The 12,432-nt window shown below is 41.5% G+C and overlaps 1 protein-coding gene across 10 annotated transcripts in view; it reads right to left on the bottom strand.

The window, feature by feature from the left end:
- The window catches only part of LOC137370017 (centrosome and spindle pole-associated protein 1), a 302,437-nt gene that overhangs the window by 19,944 nt on the left and 270,061 nt on the right, over positions 1-12,432 (bottom strand). For 8 of the 10 annotated variants that reach the window (XM_068031956.1, XM_068031948.1, XM_068031947.1 and 5 more), the window contains 4 exons: positions 10,325-10,356; positions 9,466-9,541; positions 9,276-9,382; positions 8,314-8,449 (listed from right to left, as the gene is read on the bottom strand). In XM_068031956.1, the coding sequence (XP_067888057.1) occupies positions 8,314-8,449; positions 9,276-9,382; positions 9,466-9,541; positions 10,325-10,356 (351 nt within the window). The remainder of the gene's footprint in view (positions 1-8,313; positions 8,450-9,275; positions 9,383-9,465; positions 9,542-10,324; positions 10,357-12,432) is intronic. The other 2 variants (XM_068031952.1, XM_068031953.1) reach the window with 1 other exon arrangement.

Genomic DNA, 12,432 nt, shown 5'->3' with positions numbered 1-12,432 from the left:
CTATCAGTTTCCAGAGGGGCAAGTTAGGTTCAAATTGCCCCCATTGTGTCGGTAGGTTATTTAAGGGCATCAAATTTCCAACTGGAGTCAGTAGTGAGTAGCCTGACCAATCTGTCCCTCCCTAATCCAGGTGGACTGATTTTAATAATATACCCTTACAGCTACCCAACTGAGAATAGTTACTTCAGCATAAATTGGATAATGAACCAGGAAATCAATTAGCACATACACATATAGCAAACTAATGCACTACTTACCAGTCACTCCAAACATGAAAATTGAAATTAGTCAGCTAGCCACTGACTAAAACTAGCTCAACTGTCACCCAGGAGAGAAGGAGGAAGAAATTCCCACCCATTTCTATGTAACTTCTTTGTTCAATGCAAAATTTAAGGGTCACTTCTTGTAATTTTTTTATTCCTTCATGGGATGTGTCATTGGCAGGGCCAGCATTTACTTCCCATCCCTAACTGCCCTTGAGATGATGCTAGTGAGCCGTTTTCTTGAACCACTGCAGTCCATGTAGTGAAGGTACTCTAATAGTGCTGTTAGGGAGAGAGTTCCAGGAATTTGACCCAGTGAGGATTAAGAAATGGCAATATAGTTCCAAAAGGGGCTGATGTGTGACTTGGAGAGGAACTTGAAGGTGGTGGTATTACCATGCACCTGTAGGTGGCAGAGGTTGTGGGTTTGTGAGGTGCTGTCCAAGGCGCTGTGCCGAGTTGTTGCAGTGCATCATATGGATAGTACACTCTGTAGCCATGGTGCACTGGTGCTAGAAGGAGTGAATGCTTAAGGTGGGTTGGATGAGGTGCTAATCAAGTGGGCTGCTTTGGCCTGAATGAAATTGAGCTTCTTGAGTGTTGTTGGAGCTGCACTCATCCAGACAAGTGTAGAGTATTGCCTTGTTAATGGTGGAAAGGCTTTGTGGAGTCAGGAGCTGAGCCACTCACCACAGAATCACCAGCCAAAGATCTGCTCTTGCAGCCACAGTACTTATGTGGCTGGTCTAGTTAAGTTTCAGGTCAATGCTGACACTCACCATTCTCTCCCCCAGGATGTTAATGATGGGGAATTCTACGATGGTAATGCTGTTGAATGTCAAGCCGAGGTGCTTAGACTCTCTTGTTAGAGATGGTTATTGTCTGGCACTTGTGTGGCGCGAATGTTACTTGCCACTTATCAGCACAAACCTGCTTGTTGTCCAGGTCTTGCTGCAAGCAGGAAAGGACTACATCATTATCTGAGGAGTCATGAACGGAACTGAACACTGTGCAATCATCAGCTAACTTTGGAATTCCTGATCTTATGATGGAGGGAAGGTCATTGATGAAGCAGCTGAAGATGGTTTGGCTTAGGACACTCCCTGAGGAACGCCGGCAGTGATATCCTGGAGCTGAGATAACTGACCTCCAAAAACCACAACCATCTTCCTTTGTGAAAACCATCTTCTTACACGCCTCTCCCACTGTCTTCTCTACTCTCACCTTTAACAATAAGTGCCAGGAACTCATGGACTTTTTTGTCACTAAGATCAAGACAATCTGATCAGCTGTCTGCTGCATCCTTCCCTTCCACTAGCCCACAGGGCCAAACTTCCTCTAAAATTCTCCTCTGCCCTAGTCCTAAACTCACATCTTTCTCTAGTTTCTCTCCTATCTCTGTTCATGCCTCCTTCAATCATCTTGTCCATGAGACCCACCTCCTGCTCCCTCAACCCATTCCCACTAAACTGATCACCTAACTTCCCCTCCTGGTCTTCATGTTAACCGTTAAAATATTGGCTCTCTCTCTTCAGGTGTTGTCCCTCTCTCCTTTAGAACTGCCATCATCACCCCTCTCCTCAAAAATCCAACTCTTGACCCCACCATCCTTGCAAATTAGTGCCCCATCTCCAACCTCTCATTCCTCTCCAGTAACCTTGAACGTGTTGTTGCCTCCAAAATCCATGCCTATTTTTCCTGTAACTCTATGTTTGAATCCCTCCAATCAGGTTTCCGTCCCTGCCACAGTACCAAAACAGGTCTTATCAAAGTCACGAATGACATCCTATGTGACTGTGACAAGAAAAACTGTCTCTTCTTGTCCTTCTCGACCTGTCTGGAACCTTTGACACAGTTGATCACATCATCATCGTCCAACACTTCTCCACTGTCGGCCATCTGGGTCAAACCGCTCTCACCTGGTTCCATTCTTATCTAATTGTCGCCAGAGTATCACTTGTAATGGTTTCCCTTCCTGCTCCCACACCATTACCTTTGGATCTATCGATCGTCCCCTCCTATTTCTCATCCACATGCTGCCCCTTGTCAACATCATCCGAAAGCACAGCGTTAGTTTTCACATGTACGATGACGCCACCCAGCTCTACCTCACCACCATCTCTCGATTCCTCCACTGCCGCTAAATTATCAGACTGCTTATCCGACATCCAGTACTGGATGAGCAGATATTTCCTCCAATATTGGAAAGACTGAAGCCATTGTTTGCAGTCCCCGCTCCAAACTCTGTTACCTGGCTCCTGACTCCATCCCTCTCCCTGGCAACAGTCTGAAATTTAACCATTCTGTTATATTTGACCCTGAGATGAGCCACTCATACCATCATTAAGACTGCCTCTGTAAACACTGCCCAACTTCACGCAATCTCAGCTCATCTGCGTCTGAAACCCTCATTCATGCCTTTGTTACTTCTAGACTTGACTAGACCCATGCACTCCTGGCTGCTCTCCCACTTTCTGTAAATTTGAAGTGATCTAAAACCTTGTTGCCAATCTCTTAACTCGCACCAAGTCCCGTTCACCCATCACCATTATGGGGAGATGGTGGCATAATGGTAATGTCACTGAGCTGGTAATCCAGAAGCCCAGATTAATGCACTTAGAAAATAATATGATTGGGCAGAGTCAATATGGATTTTTGAGAGGGAAATCATGTTTGACAAACCTGTTGGAGTTTTTTGAGGATGTTACTTGTAGCATAGATAAAGGAGAACAAGTAGATGTGGTGTATTTGGATTTTCATAAAGTTTTTGATATGACCCCACACGGGGTGAATAAACAAAATTAGAGCACATGGGATTGGGGGTAATATACTGGTATGGATTGATAATTGATTAACAGACAGAAAATTGAGAATAGGAATAAATGGGTCATTCTCAGGATGGCAGGCTGTTACTAGTGGGGTGCAAGGATCAGTGCTGGGGCCACAGCTGTTCACAATCTATATAAATGATTTGGATGTGGGGACCAAATGTAATATTGCCAAATTTTCGGATGACACAAAACTAGGTGGGAATGTAAGTTGTGAGGAGGATGCAAGAAGGTTTCAAAGGGATTTGGACAGGCTAAGTGAATTGGCAAGAACATGGTAGATGGAATATAATGTGAATAAGTGTGAAGTTATCCACTTCAGTAGAAAAAACAGAAAGAGTATTACTGAAATGGTGAGATGTCAGGAAGTGTTGATGTCCAAAGGGACCTGGGTGTCCTTGATCATGAGTCACTAAAAGTTAGTATGCAGGTGCAGAAAGCAATTAGGAAGTGAAATGGTATGTTGGCCTTCATCGCAAGGGGTTTTGAGTATAGCAGTAAAGATGTTTTGCTGCAATTGTATAGAGTCTTGGTGATACCGCACCTGGAGTATTGTGTACAGTTTTGGTCTCCTCATCTAAGGAAGGATATACTTGCCATAGAGGGAGTGCAACGACAGTTCACCAGGCTAATCTTTAGGATGGCTGGATTGTCTTATGAGGAGAGACTGAGGAAACTGGACCTGTATTCTCCAGCGTTTCGAAGAATGACAGGTGATCTAATTGAAACTTACAAAATTCTTTCAGGGTGTGACATGGTGGATGTAGATAGGATGTTTCCCCTGGCTGTTGAGTCTAGAACCAGGGGACACAGTCTCAGAATAAGGGGTGAGCTATTTAAGACTGAGAGGAGGAATTTCTTCACTCAGAGGGTGGTGAATCTTTGGAATTCTCTATCCCAGAGGGCTGCAGAAGCTCAATCATTGAGCATGTTCAAGACAGAAATCGATAGATATCTAGATACTAATGATATCAAGGGATATGTAGATAGCGTGGGAAAGTGGCATTGAGGTAGATAATCAGCCATGAACTAATTGAATGGCGGAGCAGGCTCGACAGGCTGAATGGCCTATTCCTGCTCCTATGTTCCCTGGGGACAAGGGTTCAAAATCCCACCATGGCAGCTGATGGAATTTACATTTAATTAATTAAAAATCTGGAATTGAAAGCTAGTCTCAGTAATGGTGCCATGAAACTATTAGTTGTCGTAAAAACCCATCTACCTCACTAACGTCCTTTAGAGAAGGAAATCTGCCATCCTTAGTCTACATGTGACTCCAGACCCACAGCCATGTGGTTGACTCCTAACTGCCCTCTGAAATGGCCTAGTTGTCAAGGGCAATTAGGGATGGGCAACAAATGCTGACCTTACCAGCGACACCCACATACCATGAAAGAATTTTTTAAAAAATCACCCGTGCTCGCTGACCTACATTGGCTCCGGGTGAAACGATATCTTGATTTTTAAAATTCTCAGCCTTGTTTTCAAATTCCTCCTTGGTCTTGTCCCTCCCTATCTCTGTAATCTCCTCCAGGCTCACAACCCTCCGAAATAGCTGCACTCATCTAATTCTGGCCTCTCATGTATTACCATTGGTGGCCGTGCCTTCAGTTGTTTAGGCCAACGCTCTAGGTCTACACCTCTCTACCTCACTTTCCTCCTTTAAGACACTCCTTAAAATCTACCTCTTTGACCAAGCTTTTGGTCATCGGACCGAATAACTCATGTGGCTCTGTGTCACATTTTGTTTTTATAATGCTCTTATGAAACGCCTTGGGACATTATATTTATATAGTGTCTTTAAAGTAATAAAAGTTGTTGTTGTGCTAGGTTTGACTCCAGCCAATGGAGTGCTTTCCCCTGATTTCCATTTACTTCAATTTTCCTTGAAGACACATTTGGTCAAATGCCGTCTTGATGTCAAGGACAGTCAGTCTCACTCTCAACGCTGGAATTCAGCTCCTTTGTCCATTTATGGACCTAAGCTGGAACGAGGTCAGGAACTGAATGGTCCTGGTGGAACCCAAACTGAGCTTCAGTTAGCGGGTTATTGGTGAGCAAGTGCTACCTGATAGCACGGTCACTGACACATTCCATCATTTTGCTGATGATTGAAAGTGGACTGATAGTGCAGTGATTGGCTAAACTGGGTTTATTCTGCTTTTTACGGACAGGACATATCTGGGCAATTTTCCACTTTGTCGGGTAGATGCCAGTGTTGCAGCTGTACTGGAACAGCTTGACTAGAGAGGTGGCTAGTTCTGGAGCACTAGCTTTCAATGCTATAGCTGGGATGTTGTTGGGACCGATAGCTTTTGCAGTATCCAGTGAGTTTAGCCAATTCTTGATATCATGTGGAGTAAATTGAATTGGCTGAGGATTGGCTTCTGTGACAATGAGGACCTAAGGAACAGGCCAGGATGGATCATCCACTCAACACTTAAGAGTTATAGTCATAGAGTCATAGGTTATTACTGCACAGGAGGCTGCCATTTAGCCCATCAAATTCATGCCGGCTCTCTGTAGAGCAATCCAATCAGTCCCATTCCCCCGCTCTATGCCCACAGCCCTTCAAGTTTATTTCCCTCAACTACTCATCTAATTTGCTGCTGAAATAATTCATTGTCTCCGTTTCCACCACCCTTGTAGGCAGAGTTCCAGTTCATTACCACTTGTTGTGTAAAATAGTTCTTCCTCACATTCCCCCCTGCATCTTTTACCCAAAAGCTTAAATCTGCATCCTCTAGAACTTGTACTATCAGCTAATGGGAACAGCTTTTCTTTGTCTGCTTTCTTTAAACCTGTCATTATCTTGTGCACATCTATAAAATCTCCCCTCAATCTACTTTGCTTGAAGGTGAATAACCTAACCTTGTAGCTAACATCCCTCATCCCTGGAAACTTTTTGGTAAATCCCCTCTGCACCCTCTCAAGGACTCTTATATCCTTCCTAAAGTGTGATGACCAGAACTGGACACAATACTCCAGTTGTGGCCTAACCAGTGCTTTATAAAGATTCAGCATAAGTTCTCTGCTTTTGTACTCAATACTCGACTTATGAAGCCCAACATCCCATAGGCTTTGCTAACTACTCTCTCAATATGTCCTGCCACCTTCAAAGATCTACTCACATGAATCCCAGGGTCTCTCTGACCCTGCACACTCTTTAGAACTGTGCCATTAAGTCTATAATGCCTCTCCCTAGCCCTTCTTCGAAAATGCAGCACCTCAAACTTCTCTGCCCATTCTGCTAGCCTATGTCCTGTTGCACTTGGTTGGTATCATCCTGTTTGCCACACCTGCAAGTTTGGTATCATTGGCAAATTTTGAAATTTTACTCTGTATTCCAAAATTGAAGTCATTTGTATATATCAATAAAGCAGTAGTCCTAACTCTGAACCTTGGGAAACACCACTACCATCCTCCAGTTGACTCGCTGTTTTCTGTCCTTAAGCCAATTTTTTATCCAAGCTGACACTGACCTTCCTATTCCATGAGCCTCAATTTTGTTAACCAGCTTTTTATGTGGTACTTTGCCAAATGCTCTCTTAAAATACATATAGATAACATCCATTGCTTTCCCTTCATTAACTTTTTTCTATTACTTCATCAAAAAATTCAATTAGATTAGTCAAGCATGATCTGCCTTTTACAAATCCGTGCTGACTCTCCTTAATTAACTCAAACCTCTCTAAGTGCCGAGTTGAAGATGGTTGCAAATGTTTCAGCCTTGTCTATTGCACTTTGATCTCTGCCATCATTGAAGATGTGGATATTCAAGAAGTCCCCTCCTCCCATTAGTTGTTTAATTGCCGACCATCATTCACGACTGGATGTGGCAATTCTGAAAAGTTTTGATTTGATCCATTGATTATTGGATCATTTAGCTCTGTCTATAGCATGCTGCTTCTGCTGTTTAGCATGCATGTAGTCCTGTTGTAGCTTCACCAGCTAGGCTCCTCATTTTTAGGTACACCTGGTGCTGCTCCTGGCATGTTCTCCTACATGCCTCTTTGAACCAGGGTTCCTCTGGCTTGATGATAATGGTAGTGTGAAGATATGCTGGGCCATGAGGTTACAGATTGTGGTGGAATACAATTCTGCTGCTAATAATGGCCCACAGTGCCTCAGGGATGTCTGTTTTAAGCCGTTAGATCTATTCAGAATCTATTCCATTTAGCACAGTGGTGGTGCCACACAACACAATGGAGGATGTCCTCAGTGTGAAGACTGGACTTTGTCTCCACAAGGGCTTTGTGGTGGTCACTCCTACCAATACCGTCGTGTACAGATGCATTTGCAACAGAATGGTCAGGACGAATTCAAGTAGGTTTTTTCCTCATGTTGGTTCTCTCCCCACCTGCTGCAAGTCCAGCTGGCAGCTATGTCCTTCAGGACTCAGCCAGAGCGGTGCTGAGCCATTCTTGGTGTTGGACGTTTAAGTCCCTCACCCAAAGTACATTCTGTACCCTTGCTAACCTCAGTGATTCCACCAGGTGCTGTTCAACATGGAGGAGTACTGATTCATCAGCTGAGGAAAGGCAGTAGGTGATAATCAGCAGGAGGTTTCCTTGCTCATGTTTGCTTGATGCCATGAGACTATGTGGAGTCCAGAGTCAATGTTGAGATCTTCAGGGTCACTCCCTCCTTTATACCTCCCTGCTAACACATCTGGTAGGTCTGTCCTGCCAGTGGGACAGGAAAAACCCAGGGTTGGTGATGGAGGAGTCTGGGACATAGGCTAATAAGTATGATTCTGTGAATATGACTATGTCAAGGCTGTTGCTTGACTAGTCTGTAGGACAGCTCCCAATTTTAGCACAAATTCACAGATGTTATTGAGGTGGACTTTGCAGGGTTGACTGGAATGGGCGTGCCTTTGTCATGCCCCGTGCCTACGTCACTGCCAGGTGGTCTGTCTGGTTTTATCTTACTGATTTTTGTAGAGATTGATACAACTGAATGGCTTGCTAGGCCATTTCAAAAGGCAGTTAAGAGGCAACCACATGTGGGTCTGGACGCACAAATAGGCCAGAATTGATAACGACAGCAGATTTCCTTCCCTAAAGGATGTTAGTTGAACCAGATTTTTTTTTTTTACGACAATCCAGTAGTATCATAGTCACCATTACTGCTATTAGCTTTGTGTTCCTGATTTTATTGTGTGAGAATACATGAAGTCTATTTCCCCAGTTTAAATAAAATGGAATCGGTAAGTATACCTGAATGCTGAAGATCATCCAAACGTTTCATACGTTGCTCATTCCTGGCTCTTACTTCATCCACATTAAAACTCGATTCAGAGTGTAGAGAGATGCTGTCCGGTTGTGGTACTGGTTGTATGCTAGAACGAATATCCTTCGTTGATCAAACAAAAACAATTAGATTTTGCCATCAATTAGCATGTGTACATACTGCAAAGCACTGAACTGCTCATCAATCACTACATATATGAAAACAAATTCTCAAAACCTTTAAAGCTATCAACTGTGTACAAAGTTTTCACTGTGAAATAGTGAGCACTATAGTGCAGTTAACAAAGACTAAAGTTGATTGTTAAACGAGGTAATATAACTAGTAACATAAGTAGATTGATTTTATATGTCACTACTCAAAATTCTTTTGAATGAAAATTATTCTCCATAACCTCAAACAGAATTTCAGGAAAACAAGAAAAAGTAACCACCATCCTGCATTTTGCACCATAGTATTTGTGACATAAAGCCAAATATTTCTTGCTCTTCTGGACTTTAGTAATGTAAAGCTGAATTGTTTGCAATGGGACTATAATTTGTCAGTTACCAATCTATAGTGACAGGCCAGTTAGTGGGGCACAGGGGTTGATGCTCAAGCAACTTAGTCCTGCTGTTGTTGACTTGCATGCAACATGCTCAGAGCAACTGCCTGGCTCTCACGCATGATACATGACTTGAGAAAGTCAGCAAACTGGGCTGAGTGCAAAGGAATACCCTGACATATTTATGAGTTGCGTAGCACTGAAGCGAAGGTACCTGGATTTGTTACTTAAATTTTTTTCAAGATTGTACCAACTATACATGGAAAATAATTTGGAGCAAACTTGTAGAAATTGTTGCAGTGCAAAATAGGTTCGATCTAAAATTATATTAATGAAAAGAGTAACAAAATAAAAAGAAAACAATCATTAAATCAATAAGCAACATACAGAATCAAAGTCTAGTCTATTATTGCGGCGATGTCTCTCTCGTGAAGGTAGTTCAGAAGATGTCTTCTCAAAATCCACTGGAAAGGGGAAAGTTTCTCCATGGCTTCCTGTTTAACAGAGATTAAATTAAACAGGGGCTCTGAAATTGTGCCTTTGCAAGTATTTCAGAGATTGTGAATGTAGCACTTACCTATAAAGGCACTTTCTGATTCAAGCAATGAGTTCTTCGTCAAGTCTTCATGTGAATCCCTTGTCTGTTGGAGTAACTGCCATAAAATTAATATAGGAAACTCACACTACAGGTAGCATTTTACATGCACAAGTACAGTAAAATGAATAATTATAAATAAACTAAAAATCCTTCCAAGGGAGCTAGCATTTGACAATATGGAATACTTTCTCAATACACAATATTCACATCAGTATATTGAATCAAACAAACACAATGCAAATCTCAGCATTTCACCTTATATACGGAACTCAGCAGTAAAAGATTTTCTTTCACATTTGGAGTTAAATTGCAACCATTTATAATAAAAACATGTTTACAATTTTACTAAAAGGGCAAAGAAGAAATCTTCCAATCTCTTATAAGAAAACTGAATTTGAAAATATAAGTGAATTCAATGTATTTGTGTAAAATGTAATGATCCATGGTCGGACGGCACTAAGATATAAATCCCTCCTATGTTTACAGGATGTGTACAGATTAAGATAAAAAAATTATAAAATAGTAAAGCAAAAAATTTTGAACTATTTCAAATTAACCCATATAACCCCTATATCTGCACAAGCATACAGCTTTGTAAATTTAAAATCATTTTTGCTTGGGGAAAAAAGTTAACAAATGATGCTAATAAAACAGGAGATTTTTATTTGAAGGAATTCAATTTGACGGAACAGAAAATTTGAATTGAGCAACTCTGAATCAAGAGGAGGAGATGACATATAGTTTTTACTTTGAAAATATTGCTATCAGTCTATTGAGAGAGTGTAGAGTTCTTTTAGGACTCTAAGGCACAAAACAGTTTACAGCAAGATTTACTTACCAGTTCAATATCATGTGGACTCATACTAGCAACTGAAAAAGACATGGAAAGAAAAAAGATTTTGAGAAAAACTTCATAAAAGATAGGAGAAAAACCATCTAGAGCATTAACCTGCACTGATCATTGCTGTATTTTCCTTTGCTGGTTTTAACAAGCAAGGAAATGTCCAGAGAAGGGTGGAAACCAAGTCACCACTGACACAGTAGGAAACTTTAAACGCTGAGTTACCCACCAATGTTAGTATTATGTCCCTTATTCTTTGAAAGAAGTTTGATCTTTACAAAGAATGCAATTTGCATTAATGATAGGGTTGAGCTTGAAGATCAACACAAGTTAATATATCTTTAAGAAACTAAAGATTCACAAACTTGTGTGACATCTTCTAGGTAGATCTGTCTGCTGCCTCCACACCCTTAGTATGTAGAATCTGGTTCTGATTCTTAGTTCTTTATCCCAGAAGTGGTAGCAGAGAGATCAAGAACAACAATACAATTACAAACATCTCCAAAGTCTTTCCGTTCTGGTGCTGCAAAAGAGCATCTTGGCAGATTGCTTTGTACATTGGGTTTAAACTCTTTTAAAAGATACACAGTAAGCAACCTAGCATTCTTAAATTAGTTCAAAGAAAAGTAAAAAATTACAGATGCTGGAAATCTGAAATAAACTGAAAATGCTGGAAACGCTCAGTAGGTCAGGCAGACATCTGTGGAGAAAGAAAGGTAGGGTTAACACTTCGGGTTTAAGACCTGTCGAAGGTCTTTGATCTGAAACATAGCACTATGTTTCTCTCTCCAAGGACGCTGTCTGACCTGCTGAGTGTTTCCAGCATTTTCTGATTGACCTGCTGACGGTTTCCAGGAAGTTCTGGTTTTCATTCTTAATTAGTTCTACATTAAAATAGGATTTTACCAAGATAGTACAGATTCTTGTGGTAAGATTGAAGACCTAAATGTTCATGCAGCTTGGAATACCACAATACAGAAGCATTTGTCACAGCCTGTCAGTGTGACTAATACAGCGATGCTATAATTCAAATCAGGAGGCTGTATTTTTAATATCTGCTTCTGGGTTCTGGTGGTCATATTAAATCTTTCTTACTGTGACAGGCAGTCTAGCTAGAATACACATGCAATCACCAGCTGATGTCCATGGCCTTTCATTCCCACTCTAGGGGTAAAGTAAACTTAAACAAATACACTTTCACTGCAGATTAATTACAAACCATCTGAAACATCTGCCTGCTTTGCTATACGACTATTCGTTGAGAAAAAGGAAATCACAATTAGGTAACAAGTTAATTTGTGTCAAACATCCATTATGGGCCTGCAAAGACATCAGGCTGTGCAATTCCATGATTGCAAACCACCTCAGTTTTAAATCCAATGGAAAGCTTTATTTAATTGTAATACATTACTTTGGCAAGCAGTTCAGCTAGAATATATGTGCAATTACCAGTAATATTCATGATCATTCATACACACTCTATGGGCAAAACATTCTTAATAAAGTTCAGTGAATATTTTCAACAGCTCACTGAGATCTGAAGTAATGCTTCTCTCTAGCATATGTGATGTGTTACAAGTCAGTACTAGAAACTACAGACCAGTGAAATTAACTTCTGTGATGGGGAAGTTATTGGTAAATATCACTAGAGATACAATAAATGACCATCCAAAATTTATAAGGCTGGTAGGGGATACCCAGCGATGGTCAATGAGCTTGCATTCACTTAAAAGATGTGAACTTAGGGAACATTTGATCCCGATAGTTCAAATTATTAATGATGTTAACATCATGCAAGTAGATACAGGGCAGGATTTTGGGTTTTGGGGTCAGGACCCCAGTGTAAGGGTCAAAAAGGGGTCACGACACTGCACTGTGTGGGAAACAGTCACCTGGCAGTGATTTTCCCTGAATTGGCTAATTAGTAGCCAGAGGACATACTGACCATCCAATTAAGGATGGTGGGCAGGTGGGCTTTGGAGGGCCAATAGGAGGCCCTCCAGCCTGCCTTTGCAGGTAAGGGGGGCACACTCTAACAACTTTAAAAATAAAAAATGGTCACAGCTGCCGGGCCACCATTGTGGAGGGGGAATCCCTCCACATGG

Source organism: Heterodontus francisci, chromosome 5 (genome assembly GCF_036365525.1).
Source record: "Heterodontus francisci isolate sHetFra1 chromosome 5, sHetFra1.hap1, whole genome shotgun sequence".
In the NCBI taxonomy this organism is placed as follows: Eukaryota; Metazoa; Chordata; class Chondrichthyes; order Heterodontiformes; family Heterodontidae; genus Heterodontus; species Heterodontus francisci.
The sequence above is the reverse complement of the archived record's forward strand: the minus strand, read 5'-3'. Positions and strand labels throughout refer to the sequence as shown.